Source organism: Octodon degus, unplaced genomic scaffold, assembly GCF_000260255.1.
Source record: "Octodon degus isolate 3935 unplaced genomic scaffold, OctDeg1.0 scaffold00045, whole genome shotgun sequence".
NCBI lineage: Eukaryota > Metazoa > Chordata > Mammalia > Rodentia > Octodontidae > Octodon > Octodon degus.
In genome coordinates, this window is record NW_004524621.1 from 6641750 (window position 1) to 6658564 (window position 16815).

Consider the following 16815-nt stretch of genomic DNA (forward strand, 5'->3'; position numbering starts at 1 on the left):
TAGCTTTTTGGTCTGAGAAGGTCAGTGAAATGCCCTCAGGATTTATCCTGAGATCCTGTACCTCAGATTGTAGAACCGTTGTCAGTGTCAGCCATGTGGATGAGTCACGGCCAATGCTTGGCCAATGTGCTTTCTGTGAAAGCCTGAGAGAGTGTCTTCTCCCCATGTGACTCTCCTTAGGCAGACTCTACATCATCAATCACTTTCCTCTTTGGCCCCATAATCTTCTTGATCAGAAAATTGTTTGTGAGTTTAGAGGAAAAGCTTTCTTTTAGTTTTTCCCCATTTAATATGGTATCCAGCCTGAATTTTGAGAGCTTTGAGGTGCAGTGCCATCTGTCTAACACTGTCTCTGAATCCGTTATTTCTTCTCTGATGACATTACCAGTCACCAGCTGTGGGATGTTGCTCCTGGGAGCTGAGATAGCTGTTCCTGGTGGTGGTCAGCCATATTGGACCCCACATTAGAGGACAAGTGATAGATAGGGCCAGTGCCCAAATCCTTTTCAGCCAAATCTGAGCAATAAGAGAGATTTACAAAGAGTCTATTTCCAAGTTTAATTTCATGTATCTTGTAGGTGTTAACACCTTAAAATGTTACACCTTTGTAAATCAGACCTGCATATGTAAACATTTTATTGACTCCCTAGTGTAAAAAACTGAAAGTGAATGCAATCCCAAAGGTACAACAGATATTGTGAAAGGGAAAGAAACTGCTCAAAAGGAAACATCTGAAATGAGGGAAAGGAGAAAAAAAAGAAGGGGGCAAAACATACAAAATAGCTAAGATAATTATACTACTAATTTCTGTTGGTTTATTGAAAGGAACAGTTAGCTGGGGACATAGCTCAGTAGAATAAGCACCTGCCTGAAAGGAACAGTTAGTACCTAATTGCTTGGTCAATTTTGCATATCTATGTCTGGTAATTTGAACAATTACTTTGAAGGTAATTGTAAGGTTCTTCCTCTAGTATGAAAGAGAAGCAGGAGAAAAGTAAAAACCTTTATTTCTCAGTGCAGTAGGGCTGCTGAAGAGAAGCAAGGACCTTCAGGAAGGAGGCAGGGACATAAAGAACTTATCGGGCTAGGTTGGGGGTGAAGTTTGCATGAGTGGTACAGTGTTGTAACAGGTGCTAATTGAGGTTAACCAGGAGGAGGAAGACAGAATCAGTCTAGAAGCAGCAAGTCATTGATCTTGGGTCCCCCAACCATGCTAACTCACCGCCATGATGATCCTTGTTGTATGGGTGCAGCCCCATCACTCCTGTCTTTTTATTGTTCAAAGGGGTGATGACTCTTTGGCTACTTCCTGCTGACAGGGGCCTTGTGGTAGGGGCTGGTGTGGTTGTTGGGATGATGAATCCATGCCCATTTGGAGGCTGGTGCACAGGGGTCTTGGCCAGAATGAGGAGCTCTCTGGTGGTGAAGGCTTATATCCTAGATTGGAGAAAATTTGAAAAGAGTTTTAAAAGACAGGGTGCTAGAGGAGCCAGAGAATGATCATGGTCACGATGATGTTTTTATGACCTGTAAACTATGGTTAAGGAAGACTGGACCTAGTTCTGTACATTTTGTGGCTAGACTTTTCTGGTGGATGTTTAAGACCAAATTGAAGTTAGACCTGTATTAATTAAAATTAACTCCTTGCTATCTATCAAGGCCAGTTAATCTCATCAGGATTTAACTTGGAACCAAGCATAGTGCCTCTCAGTACTTCTGTCAGTGTCAGCCATCAGGATGAATCACAGCCATTGCTTGACCAGGTTGCTTTCTGTGAAAGCTTGAGAGCCTTTTTTTTTTTTTTTTTTTTTTTTACCTGGTGACTCTCCTTAGGTACACTATATACCATGGAATCACTTTCCTCTGTGGTCTCATAAACTCTTGTTCAGAAAATTGGGCTCAGCTGATTTATAGGATGTCATAGCAAAGGTTCTCATATCTTGGGTCCTCATTGGCCTCTGAGGGGTAGGGCCAAAATATTGGCTATTCTCCTATCCCATCTATCTTTCTAATTTTTGGTCTCCAAACTTCAGTTGTTGAACAACTAGAGAGAAAGTTAATGACGTTACATTGTAGTAGGAGCAATGCACTGAATTATTACAATTTTGTCCGGGTATTAAGCACCTTGAAATATAAAGTATAACCAGAGAACTATTATTTCTTACCAACCATGGATATTCTAGTAGTTAAATCCCTGTAAAATGTTAACAGGTAACAGTTATATAGTTTTACAGAGAAAATTTGACATCAGTAGTCATGCATAGTAGTGTAGCATAACAGTCATAATGAAATCTCCGCTTTGGCTGAGCATCTCTTAAATGTAACAGCACATACACAACACACATATCACATACATTTTGTTAGAAAATTGTCATTTGACTGATGACCTCATGTTGGCTTGCTATAAATCTCTGATTATAAATATGTGGAGCACAAGAGAAAGGCAATGTTTTTATGACCTGTTAACTATGGTTAGGGAAAACTGGACATAGTTCTATACATTTTGTGGCTATGCTTTTTATATGTTTAAATCTAAAAGAAAATACCGGGGGCCTGCCCCTTAGCTCAGTTCTTTAAGTGGCTGCTTCAACAGAGCAGTCAAGCTCAGGTTGCTGTGGTTCAATCCCCACAACTCAAGCCAGCCAAACCTGCCCTGAAGGCATTCGGAGCAAAAAAAAACAAAAAAAAACCCCTTCTGCTTAAAAGAAAATACCACTATAAACAATCTCAGCTTTACATTTTAGAGTGCTGTACACTTGGAAGGCATGAATTCATTTAATACACCATGATATTAGCAATAATAAATTATCAATATTTTGTTTTTAAGTTTAGTTTTGTACCAAAAGCATCTTTTAATCAAAAAAGTTATTGTCTTATTTTTGAAAATTGAATCTTTTGACAATGAACAGTGTAACCATATTGTAATAATATATTTTGAGCAATATTTATTGGGGTGTCTCCCATAAGGCTGTGGAAACTTTTGGGGCTCATTAGTGATTAAAAACTGGTTAATGGTATTCCAGGCAGTTTTTTATAATTTTTTTTTTTTGCAGCGGTGGGGGAGGGCGGTACCAGGGATAGAGCTTGGGACCTTGCGCTTGCCAGGCAGGCGCTTATGCTGCTGAGCTATGTCCCCGGCCCTTAGGCAGCTTCTTTTTTAATCCATCAATAGGAGTCTTGTCCAATAGTCTCTTCCTACCCTAAGGGTTCTCTTTTTAGTTAACTTGTGACCCATAAAAGTACAGTCTCAATACTCAACACATTAAGTATAAACAAATGAGAGACTCTCAAGTTATAATGTATAAACAGCAATATGTATTACATTTATCAAACCTTTTTTTTTTTTTTTTTTTTTTTTTGCGGAACTGGGGATTGAACTCAGGCCCTTGCGCTTGCCAGGAAAGCGCTTATTCTACTGAGCCATCTCCCCGGCCTTTATCAAACCAATTTTGACATCATTTTAGCCAGCTGGCAACCTCGATGGAAGTAATAACAACATGCAATATAAGAACCATTGTTAATTTACCAGCATCTTGTTTTGAAATTCTGGATCATTTTTATAGTTTTTTATTTTTATTTTTATAGTTTAAAAAAAAATTTTTATGTATTTAGTACAGGGTCTACAGAGTCTCACTACGCAGATCGGACTCATACTGATCCTACCTGTTTTTAGCCTCCCAAATGCTGGGATTACAGGCATGCGCCACAACACTCAGTCTCACTCACCATCTCAGCATGCCCCAGAGGCCGTGCTGGCGCTGCAGGCCAGGCATGGAATCTCCCACCTCATTGTCTGCCTAAGCAGGCACTTTAATCCACTGAGCTATCTAGCCAGCCCTAAAATTCTCTTTTAAAATTAAAAAAACAAAACAAAACAAAAAAAACTTTGGCAAGCAAAAGTTAAAAATATAGAAGCTAATGTTCAACTAAGAAGAGTAAAATCTAGATCTTGTCAAAAAAAACCAACAACAAACAAACCTATTTGGCCTATAAAACAAGTTGGGTTCTGTCAGAAAGGTACATTTAAGCATATTTTTAGAGTCCTGTCCCTACAAACTAATTTGAGTTCACATTTGGGAAGAAATGACATTGTTTAATCATATTTTAACCACTGAGTTTAGTAACACCTTTAGAATTCATTAGGTACACACAACAGAACTGCAAAAGTTTTGAATACTAACTACAAGAATTATTCATTTACCAATTAGAAACATGTATATTTTTCATAAAGTAAGATCACCTCTTACTGACCAAGAGAAACAAAGCTCTTACCAGCTGAATGTCTTGAGTAATATATTAGCAATCCAGAAAAAGAGGGCAGTTGCTTTTACAGTCTATAAGACAATCACTGTGATTGACTACTTGATAGCCAGACAATTAAATATTTAAAAATAAGGCATATCACATATAATAATAATTTAACCAAAATTATAAAAAAATAAATGATGCCTGTGTAAACTGTAACTTTCTAAGATTTATTTTCCCCAAAATCTAAGAAAAAAAAAGCTTGAGAAAACAGTAGCAGTTTATTGCAGAAAGGCAAGCAAATCTTTTTAACATTCCTTAAAACTATTAGCTTTAAACCACATAAAAAATGAGAATGACAGGCCAGATCAGTTATAGCTACTACGACACACACAACAAAACAAAAGTTTTTTGAATCTACCTTATCATAGGTTTTATTCAGTGTTTAAAATATTATTGCTCTGGGTTTAAAAACCTTTCTCTTCTTTTTAAACCATTTATTTAGCTCTCTCCTTTTTAGAGTTTTCATTACACAATAACGTAAATGCTTATATCTGTAGTTTTTACCCCTATTTACCTGCTTTTGACAAAAATATTACAATTATACAATAATAAACTGTCAGGTGATGTTTCTTCAGAATATAGTACATATTCAAGCCATCAGTGTTGCAGTGCTAGGTATATCAGCCCCTTTTGGTCATAGAAATTTGGTTGTGATCTGTCCAGTTGTTTATGACATCTCTAGAGGATTCCTAAATAATATTGATTGAAACCTTACTGCCCATCTTGGAACTAAAGGTGGTTATAAGAAAGACAAAGGAAAACCAAACCAAACCAAACCCAAATGAATATTCTCCAAATAAAATAAATTTCCTGGGATTTTTTTCCTTGCTGCAGTCTATATACTAGCATGATCTGTAGAAGCCCCAGTGGTGGGATGCCTTTACTCGTGCCAGCCCCTACTGTAGAGAGGCCCAAACTACTCCATGAGCCTGAAAGCAGTGGAGAGTTAAGGCCCCTGGTATGCACTTCAAGTGGAACATCCAGGAGGAGCCCAACAGCTCCCTAGAAACCCTTTTGTTTCTCCAACAAAAGTGTTTGCAGATAGCTGAAGCCACCAACAGGGAAGAAGGGAAAGTTACTTGGGGGCCAGGTGTCCTGGCAGCTTCTGGGATGGCCCTGAAGTATTGATCATGGGTTCAGCTACCACCAGCAATAAGTCACCCTCCTAGGCAACTATCACCCTCCCACCTTGGAAACCAGGTGACCTTCCTGCTCAGCAGCTGGGGCTCCCTCCTGACTGGCTCACCAAAACTGTTTCTAACTACTCAGGTCCATACTACTTGATGTTCCCAAGAAACACAGAGGCTGTTTGATTTGGCAGAAAGAGAAATGTTTCTTCCAAGCAGTCTCCAGAGGTGACAGCCCCTTTATTGCCTTATATCTCCATCTTGCCACATTTAGGTGTACAAGGGCTTTTATTGAAAGGAAGAAGGAAGAAGAATACAGTGAGACAGCAGAGGACAATTCCCATATAGTTTCAGCCCTGGATATTCTTGACTTCTCTCTTCCCCTTTGGAGACAAAACTGACTCCAGCCTCCTAGACCAGCATCCATATGTTTCCCCTAGATGGATCTCTGACACAGGATGGGGTGGCAGTTTATGCCATCAGCATGAGGAAATTTGGAGAAACAGTTTATCTCTGGAAGAAGAAAATTCTAGTTTTTAAAAGTCTTTTGTAACCTCTTGGCTACTGTCTATGCAGCTGGAGATGGGGGCTGGGTAGGCTGGGTGCTGGTCTGCCCCAGAGGCTCCCGTCTGCAAGTGCCAAAACATGGTGCCCCTCTGAGGCTCATAAGGCACATGCCTTTCACTGCATTTCTGGGGTGGGGGACAAAGGGCTTGGATCACTATGGCATCATAAGGCAAGGAGGGTAGTCAACTGCAAGTTCTGAGATATGAGTCCTCTGCTAGTCCCAAGTCCCCTACTTTCTGAGTCTGACCTGACTGTTTCCAGCATCTCCCTCATTTCCCTGTTTCTGCCACTCTGGCCCTTACTCCTGACCTTTGCTGCTGCTGGGACCCATCCCTGTGCCAATGACCACCCTCCTCTGCTGCCACCACTTTCTGAAATGTGCACCTGGTCAGCACCTACCAGGTGTGGGACACCTGTGTCATGTGAGACACAACCACTGCCTCAGAGTTGTGTGCTGGCCTCTTCTCTGTGGCCCTCCCATCTTGTCCTGCATCCACCATTCCTGGGCTGAGGGGCACTTTCCTCCACTTGAGGCCATAGCCCCAGGATCCTCCTCTGATGTTAGGACTCCCTTTCTCTGTTTCACAGAAGCCTGTCCTTTCATTCCAGTTGATCTGACCTCAACATGGCTCTTCACTTATTATTGGCCTTTTTGTTGTTTTATTGTTTACACCTAGCAGTGTCCTCCCTTGTCTGTCCTTATATACCCAGTCACTTGTGCTGCACACAGCAAGTGCTTGGAGAACAGCAGTGTCCAAGCCACAGTGTTGTGTCATCTCTCCCACCCCTGGAGCTAAAATACAGCAGTGAATGCAGAGCAGTTGGGCTGCTGTCCTCTTCAATAAGTGGGATGGTAAACATCACCTCAGCATCCCTCCTCCATCACCAGTGTGTCAGTGCAGCTGCTCCCACCATTGTGTCCTGTGTGTGGTAGGAAGCACCTCATACCCTCTGAGGCAGCCTGGATCCCAGGGCTGAGTTCAGAGGAGTGGGAAAAGCCAAGGCCCTTATTGTGAGGGACTCCTGGAAGAGCTGATAAAGATGTGCTCTTCCAGGGAGCACTGCTCAGGAAGCATACCTGACTCACTGGGAACCCTTTTGCAAAGAGCCTCCATAAGTGTGTCATCATGGAAGAACACAGTGGCCCAGAGTCACTTCACAGGTTAATTTTAAGATTGGTTTTTCTTCTTGACAATTGTAGATCCCAGGTCAGCTGTTCACTCATCTAATAGCCTTGCCAATGTGCCACAGGGCCATCAGCTCTTCTCCCTCTGAACCTGTATCTCTCCCTGCAGCTGGAACGTGGTGGGCATTCAGGGATCCCTGCTCAGCATCTTCATAGAGCCCATCTACTTCTCCAGCATCATCCTGGGCAGCCTGTACCATGGGGACCATCTCTCCCGGGCCATGTACCAGCGCATCTCCAACATAGAGGACCTGCCGCCACTCTACACCCTCAACAAGCCCCTGCTCAGCGGCAAGTACCAGCGCGGTCACCCTGTCCCAGGCTCCCAAGTGCATAGGTACTCCCAGGTCCAGTGTGCTTACCATACCCAGGTCCTTACTTGCCACCCCTCAGTTGGCCTGATGCTGCGCAGCCACAGAACAGTGCAAGAGGCGGGGCTTCAGGTTAGGCTGCAGGATGCTTTGCTTTGAGGAGTGTGATGGAGGAGCAAGGGCCTTGCATAGAACAGAAGAACCAAGTAACCTGGTGCCTGTGTCTCCCTACTTGCATATTGTGTGTGTGTTCCAGCCTCAGTGGCAAGGACTCAGAGACACTGAAAGTAGGAAGCATCGGCATTGCCAAGTGACCCAGGCAAAGGCTGGCTGAGCCCCCTGCTCATGTGGAGCCACCCACCTGACACCCAGAATCCTTCTCAGTAGCATCTGCTCTGGTCTTTAATGCACTTTATTACTGGTTTCTTTTCCTCTTTTAGAGTTTCAGTGGCTAACAGTACAGTGAAAAGGAGTTTTGAATTCAAGGGTCCTAACTTCTAAGCCCACCCATACTTAAAAGGACACAGTTAAGGTATTTTTTGCCCTTTTGAAAGATAACATTTTACTCACATTTTTTTTTTTTTTTAGCTCAAAACTAAAAATGTAATGCTACACTAAAACCCGCTTCTTTTGGTGGTGTGGACTCAGCCTCACCCCGTGCTTGGCTACAGCATGTCTTGGTTTGAGAGGAAGCAGTGTGCAGTTTTTATTGGGAAGCATACTGATAGATGGTGGGAGTACACAGGGTTGGGGAAAAGGCAAAGGTATCCCCGGGAAATCTTAAGGCCCCTGTTGCCATGAGTATTTTAAGAGAAAGAGTCGCCTGATATACTGGTGGAGATGAGTGAGTAGGAGTGTCCCTACCATTTGGAGTACATTCTGTGTGTTGGTGCATGCTTTACTGTGGACCAGAAAGTAAATTTCCCCCCTTGGCTCTTTGTTTACTAGATTTGAGTGAACAGTGCTTTCCTGGTCCATTTTCTGTTGCTCTAGCAAAACACTGAAGGGTGGAAGTTATAAAGGAAAGAGATAATTTTAGCTCACAGCATTGAAGACTGAACGAACCTCTCACTGGGCTGATACACCTCATTACCATGCATGAAGGCCTGTGGGAAGTGGGAAGAGACCCAACAGCAGGAACACATGCAAAAGATCTCATGAAGTGACCAGGGAGCCAGAGGGGCCAGGGTCACTGCGATGACAGCTAAGTCTCTCCAGAACTGAACACAGTGCACAGGAATTGCATTAACCCCTACTAAGGACAATGAGTCAGCACACCCCTGCACCCCTTTGCAGGTCTAAAAGGTCAGCCACTGACCATGTCCTCCTCTGTCACCTCTTGCAGGTGCGCTCTCAATAGCAGCACTAAGGGGCCGGGGAGATGGCTCCAGGGGCCGGGGAGATGGCTCAGTAGAATAAGCACTTACCTGGCAAGCACAAGGGCCTGAGTTCAATCCCCGGTTCCACAAAAAAAAAAAAAAAAAAATAGCAGCACTAAGGACTGAGCCTCTAGCACCACACCTTGTAGACACAAAGCTAGCCAACCCCTGGCAAGGGCTTAGTGTCATGTATCATTATGATTTCATTTCCAGACTCTGACGCATTGTGTGATGCATGGCATGCAGCAGATGCACAGTGTTGTTGCTCAGGACCTGCCTGAGTACTGCATCTGGTCCTTAGCTAAGATCTGCAAGAAGTCATCACTCCACCAGTGTAACCGCTGTGCTGAGGCATTGAACCTGCAGCTGCTATGTAGAAGGGGAGCTTGTTTCCTTCAGGGTTTATATAAAGGACAGACTGTACATATCTATAAATGATAATGAAGCCTCCATCTATGTGATAGATCCTAAAGTTACCAGTATTACATGTGAATAAAGTCATCTTCTCCCCCCCCCGCCACCCTCAAACCATCTCCATTTCCCAGCACCTGTACTGTGTACACTCAGCTTTGCAGTCCCCCCTTGGCCTTCTGCCTCCTCTGAGGATGCACCGCCTGGGGGATGTGCCAAGCCTCAACATGCACCCCACTTTAGTTCTCCTGCTTGGCAGCTTACATGCCTCAGTTTGTCCTATGCCCAGTGATGAGCCCAGCCTTAAGCAGTGCTCTGCTGCCTGAGGTTTTGTGGAGCCCTGCACAGTTGTACAATTCCAACAGTTCCCCTGGAGGAAGAAAATAACCCTAGCCAGCCCTAAGGTTGAAATGGCATGACTTTAATTTTTAATTCAGCATAAATGCAGCATTGTATCAAACATGCAGTTCTTGAGTTGCTGTGGCCTAGGCCCTGCTGTGAGGTGCCTGCTCCCCTCTGCAGTGGCAGCCTGATGGATGACTTCTCCTTCCTTGTGTCCCCTTTCACACTGCATGTTTTGGGGCAGTGCCAGCATCTGGCTGACCCCTGTGGGTCACTGGGTCCCTGGGTCCCTAGCTCACCAAGGATGCAAAAAGAAAGGCTAGTGGTGTTGACAGTGCCCACACCTGTGGTGGCTGCAGGGCCTTGGTGGTAAGCTGGCTGCTCCAAGGCTGTGGGCTGGGCTCTCTGTAGTGGTGATTTTGATGGCAGCATTGTAACAAAACAAAAGCAAACAAAGCAGTGTAAGGGTCAGGATCTTAATGCGTCCAGACAGCATTTGGGCAGCCCTGGGAAGGCAGCTTCAGCTTTTAAAAATTCTTCTATGGGAAGTGACTTCAACAGGAGCATGATTACCTGTTACAATTGACAACTCCTTTAAAATATTTAAGTGACCGTTGTCAGGTTCTGTTGGACACCATCTCTACCTCATTTCTAGGGCACAGGCATGCCTTTCAGCTACTCAGCCAAATCTTCACATCTATCTGGGAGTCCCTGCCTAGCTGGGGAGTCAGGCAGCGGGGCGGGGCAGGCAGCACCACCCTCTTCCCAGGAGATGCTCCATGTACTGCAGCAGGTCACAGCCCCAACCTGGAGGAACAGCCAAGCCCAAACCCAGTGGTGAGCCTGGCCACCTCCTATAAGGACAGTGCGCACACCTGGGTTCTGTGCACGCATGTGTGTATATGTGCATGGCCTTCCCCTGCCTCCGGAGTTAGGGGAAGGCCATGCAGTCCTCTGGAGGCAGCACCTGTGTGTTCAAAGCCCTGCAGTCTCATAGGAAGAGTACCCAGTGCTTTTTTGTGGGAAGCCTTGCATTGTGAACAGCCAGCTCTCAGAGCTTGGGATCAGCCAAGAGCATGGGCTGGAAGTCACCCTGTCCTATCAGTTCAGAGTCATCTTTTGTAAGGAATATTAGAGGTGATGCTCCCAGATGGCCAGGAGACCCAGGGACTCTGAGGCCCTTCTCCCACATTGGTGGCCTATGGCTGGCTCAGGCAGGTGCAGTGCACACAGCTGTCCTTATAGGTGGCTTCTGCAGTCTTTCCTGTTTCTCATGTACTAAGGGGACTAATAATTCTGTAATAGCCCTCAGTAACCCTATCTGTTGCTGATCATGAAGTATACAATCACTTATTGCCTTTCTCTATTAGGAACGTATTAGAAACTGTCATTAAGGTGGGATGTCAGTGCCAGCTCATCTCATTCTTCAGTTGTGTCAGTTTTTTTAGGCCAGTTGACAGTTTCTCTGGATTTTTGCTTTAAAAGTTCTGATTCAGCACACTTAATTTACAGCAGCTGAGGGACGCTCATTACCAGCCGGCTCACTCCTGCCTTTATTGGTTTCTGCACGGTCCCAGGCATCAGCTCATTACCCTAGTTTTCGCTTTGCAGCCCAGGAAGATGAGCAGCCCGTCGGTGTCAGCCCCAGTGTGCGGCCCCAGGGACTCATGGAGAACGTGCTCGTGACCACTTGGGGCTTTCTGCCCCAGAAAAAGCATATGGCTTGTGTTGGAACCTTGGGCTAGCTGTTTTCTTTTTGCTTTATTTACTCCACTTTTGCTAAAGCTAGCACTTTATTTAGCTTGAAATATTTTTTAAAAATGTACTTTTGGGGCCTATTTTAGTAGTTAATTGACCATTTAGTTTTAGTGCACAATGCTGCTGTCCTAGCATTTAAGTATCCTTCAGCAATGATTTTTTGTTTTGTCACAGAGAAGTCATGGAACTGCAATGGAAGATGACATATATAAGCATTAGTCATTTGTTCATGAAAGATTCAGTCCCATCATGGTCAGAAATTCACCCTACTTTTACACAACATGGATACTCTCCCCTCACTGTCACCTCCAGAGCAGAGACCCTCCAACACTGTCAGCCAATACTAACCTGAGGAAGAGCCAGGGTGGAGGATCCCATCAGACATACTAAAATGGGCATTTTTAAAGAAGAAGTGTAAGGGGCCGGAGAAATAGCTCAGTAGGATAAGCGCTTGCCTGGCAAGTGCAAGGGCCTGAGTTCAATCCCCGGTTCCGCAAAAAAATAAAAATAAAAATAAAAAAATTAAAAAGAAGTGTGTTTATCTCAACAAATAGCCAGAGGAACTGGGTGTTCTTTTTCTTTTTAATGTGTTTAATACAGGGTCTACAGGGTCTCACTACACAGATCGGACTTGAAGTGATTCTTCTGTTTTCAGCCTCCCAAGCGCTGGGATTACAGGCGTATGCCACCATGCCCAGTTTCAGCGTGCCCCTGGGGTGGGGCCAGCGTGGCAGGCCGGGGCTTGAACTACCAATCCCTGCATCTGCCTAAGCAGGCACTTTAATCCACTGAGCTATCTGTCCAACCCTCAGTGTATGTCTTGATTTTCCTTCCCTATTAAGTAGTTAAGTTCACTAGCTTTTCAGTTGTGAATTTGCCATTCCTGTGGCCTCCTCAAGAATTGTGTCAAAACTTTCACACATTTTATTAACTTCTTATTAGTGAGTCTTAAAAATTATTTTTTTATTTCCTGAATATAAGTCTTGTATCAGATAAATAAATTAAAAATGTTTCCTCCCAACCTCTAGTTTGTGTTTCAGCTTTCTTACACAGACCCTGTGATTTTAATTATGACAGAACAATTACTGTAGTTATGGAAGGTATGAGATCAGGTCAAGTTAATGCTCCAGCTTTGTACGTTACAGACAGAGAGGGCCCTCAGATACGTAGGTCCTTTTTCTTTTGTTCCATGATACCTTTATAATCTGCTTGTCAGTTTCTATACAGTGTCCACTTGGAGTTTGGCTAGAACTGCTATATGTAGACCTGAGTTTTTTTGTTTTATCATTAATGTATTTGGTATAGTTTCACTACGCATTTCAGACTCGTGGTGATCCTCCTTTTTTCATCCTCCTCAGCTCTGGGATTACAGGCATGTGCCACCATGTCCAGACTCTTTTGCCAGCTCAGCATGCCCTGAGGGCAGGACTGGGGATCAAACCTTGGTCCCTACACTTGCCAAAGCAGGCACTTAGTTTGCTAAGCTATCTCACCAGCCCTGTAGGCCTGTTTTGATAGAACCAATACACTATTGGTTTTGAGTCTTCCAATGATGAATGGTGTGTTTCTCCATTATTTAGTCTCTGCCCCCCTTCTCAGCATAATTTGCAGTTTACAATATTCATATCTTACATAACTTGTATTAGATGTGCCTCTAAATGGTTAGTATTCTTGATTCTACTTTATTTGGTTTGTTTGTTTGTTTGTTTGTTTTCGGAACCTGGGATTGAACTCAGGCCATTGAGCTTGCCAGGGAAGCACTTATTCCACTGAGCCACCTCCCGGGCCCTGATTCTACTTTAAATGTCATTCTTTTGCTTAGATTTCCAGTTAGTTGTTCATTGCTAATCTATAGGAGTATTTGTTCTAGTAGCTTTTTAGTAGGTCCCATTGGTTTTTATTTATAAGTGGTCATGTGACTCATTATTTTTTGCTTTGCAGTCTACACATTTTCTTTTACTTCTCCTCTGGGTAGGACCTCTCATGATGATGTTGGGGGTGCACAGGTGGGAGTAGACAGCTTTGTCTTGTGTGTGCTCTCAGGGAGCAGCATCCAGTCTTTTACCAGTAAGTGTGATGTTAGCTATAGGTTTTGCACTGGTGCCTTTATCAGTCTGAGGAAATCCCTTCTATTCTTAGCTGCTAAAGGTACAGTGGTACCTTAGTTCACAGACTTTAATTCTTTCCATGACTCTGGTCACAAATCAAACTGGGTGGGCTGGCCAGATAACTCAGTGAACTAAAACACTTGCTTAGGCTCAGCAGCTGGGGTTGGATCCCCAGAGTGCAGTGCCAGCCCTGCCCACAGGGCGTGCTGAGACTGAGTGTGTTGGCGCATGCCTATAATCCCAGCGCTTGGGAGACTGAAAACAGGAGAATCACTACACGTCCAATCTACATAGTGAGACCCTATAGACAAAAATCGAACTAAGCAAGAACTGAAACTAATTTCCCCACAAGGTTGAACATTGAACCTAACCATTGAATTTGATTCTCATCCATTCATAAACTAAGGTACCACTGTATTTAGCCAAGAATGGTTGTTAGCTCCTGCTTTGGGCCACACCACAAGACAAAAGTAAACAGATGCAGCCATATACTTCCCTAGGGATGTGTGTCAGGGATTGATATTCTAAATAGGTATCAATCACCTTGAAAGAGCCAGAATGAGTCACTAACCCAACCCCCAACAGGAAGAGACCCTGTCCCATGTTCATGCCCACTTGGTATGTGACTCATTTCCTCATTTGGTACTGGATTTAATCAATTTTACCTGAGCAGCGGTGCTTGTAAACTCATTTGTTGACCATTGTTTTGTCCTACATCATGCCCATCTAAGTAAGTTCCCATGTTCTCCACCACCTTGAACCCACCTCACCACATGGTATTACTCTATAAAGTCCCTAGAAGAGACAGCTTCCCAGGAGACAACCCACTCACCCTCCCCACTTCTGTCCCTCTCAGAAGCTTTCTTTCCCCCAATAAATATATTCTGCTCTTAAAAAAAATAAAAATAAAAAAGAATGGATGTTAGATTTTATCAAATGCTTTTTTTCCCCCTCCAAAATGGTGATTTAGTTTGTTTCATAAAATGTTAATAGGGCAGCATGGATCTTTTAAAAAATATATTAAACCAATCTGCATTCCTGAAATATCCCTTACATGGTCAGTGTGTGCTAGTTTCTTCACTTAGTGTTGAATTCAAGTTGCTGAAATTTTTGGTTGATTTTTTGCATCTGTGGATATAGTGATCTATAGGGATGACCGTGTGTGGCTTTCTTTCAGTGTCTCTGTCAGGCATAAAATGAATTGGGTTGCACATCTTCATTTTTGGTTTTCTGTAAAAGTGGATTTAGAGTTGATACTAATTTTTTTTTAATATTTGGCATAATTCACCAGTGAAGTCATAGGCCCTGATGTTTTCTTTATGAGAAAGTATCTAAATATAAATTAAATTTATGATTAATAGAAGGCTTTTATGACTTTTTTCTTGAATAAGCTTGGTAGTTTATGTGTTTCAGGAAATTTGTCTGTTTTATCTCATTTGTCAAATATATCAGCATAATAGTGTTCATAATATTCCTTAATTTTTAATACCTGTTTTCACTAGTGATACCTTTTGTATTCCTTAGTGATTTGTTCTGTCTATCCCTCTGCCTCATCCTCTTTCTGCCAATCTAGCTAGTGATTTATGAATTCTGTTGATCATTTCTAAAGACCAACTTTTCATTTCATTTTTTGGGGTTTTTTTTCCTTTTCTGTTTTAAATTTCAGTGATTTCTACTTTGATCTTAATTATTGCCTTTTTTCAACTTGATGTTTCATTCACTCTCTGTCTAATTTTTTTGAGATTCCAGCTGAGGTCATGTTTTGCTTTGTTTTGTTTAGATTTTCCTTATCACTTTTGCAGGATTTACAAATCCTGATATGCTGCATAACAATCCCTGACTTGAAATTATATCACCAAACTACTGTGATAAAATCAGCAAGGTAATGGCAAAAAAAAAAAAAAAAAAAAAGAAAAAGAAAAAACAGCCTTGAGAATCAATGAAAGAGATTAGAAGATGCAGGCACAACTACAAACACACTCAGCCACCTTATCTTGACAAAGGGGCCAAACATGTTTACTGGAACAAAGATAGCCTCTTTAACCAATGAAGCTGGAAAAACTGGCTTTCCACATGCCAAAAGCTAAAACTAGATCCATGTCTATCTCCCACTAAACTAAAGTCAAAATGGATTAAAGATCTAACTATTAAACACTAAATCCACTGGAAGAGAAAGTAGGTAGAAATCTTGAAGACATAGGGCTAGATAGAGAGTTCATAAACAAAAACCAGGGCTAGGGAGATAGCTCAGCAGAGGGTTGGGGAGATAGTTCAGCAGCCTGAGCACCTGCCTGGCAAGCACAAGGTCCCAAATTTGATCCCCAGTACCGCATGTACTGCTGGCCCCGAAACTGGGTGTGGTGGCACACACCTGTAATCCCAGTATAGGGGAGGATGAGACAGGAGAATCACTACAAGTCTGAACTACATAGTGAGACCCTGTATCCAATTTAAAAAAATAAATAAGTAAAAAGAAAAAAATTTTAAGAGCTGGGCAGATAGCTCAGCACCTTAAGTGCTTGCATGGCAAACACAAAATCCTGAGTTCGATCCCTGGTATTAACAATCTACCTACCTAACAAAATAACTGAACAACCAAATAAATAAATAAATAAAATATCATTGATCCCATGAAAGTGTTAAAAAAAAAAAACTGTGGGAAATACTTCAAAGAATCAACTGGGACATCATCTTATTGAAAAGTTTTTGCACATGGAAAGAAATCACCAACAGAATGAAAAGAAAACCCACAAATTGGCAAAAAAAAAAAAATCTTAGTAAACAGTCCCTCAGACAGAGGACTTTTAATCTAGAATATATAAAGAATTAAAATGAAGCAGGTCCTCAAAATTCAAAGACCCAATAAGAAGATGGGCAGCTGAGATGAATATACACTTCTCAGATGAAGAAATACAAATGGAAAATAAATATATTTTTAAAATGTTCAATCATATTGGTCATTTGAGAAATACAAATTAAAACACTGAGAGTCTATCTCATCCCAGAAAGAATGGCTATTATAAGGAAATCAACTAATAACAAATGCTGGAGAGGCTATGGGGGAAAAGGAATCCACTGTTGGAGAACAGGAACCGTTCTCCACCCTTCTCCACTGGTAAAACCACTGTGGTAATCAGCTGGAGATTCCTCAAAAACCTAGGATTAGAAGTCCCATTCAACCTAACTGATCCCCGCTAGGTATTTTTCCAGAAGAATTGAAAATATCATACTACAAAGATAAATGTGCATCCATGTCGATAGCATCAGTTTGACAAAGCTAAATCTTGGAAACAACCCAAATGCCCATCAACTAAGGAA

At 42.5% G+C, this 16815-nt stretch overlaps 1 protein-coding gene across 7 annotated transcripts in view; it reads left to right on the forward strand.

Annotated features, from left to right (window-relative positions):
- Adarb1 (adenosine deaminase, RNA specific B1) overlaps positions 1-16815 on the forward strand; it is a 94972-nt gene that overhangs the window by 70208 nt on the left and 7949 nt on the right. For 6 of the 7 annotated variants that reach the window (XM_023715913.1, XM_023715912.1, XM_004631805.3 and 3 more), the window contains one exon: positions 7298-7479. In XM_023715913.1, coding sequence (XP_023571681.1) covers positions 7298-7479 — 182 coding nt within the window. Of the gene's footprint in view, positions 1-7297; positions 7480-7939; positions 8032-16815 lie in introns of all 7 variants that reach the window. The other variant, XR_002821257.1, reaches the window with a different exon arrangement.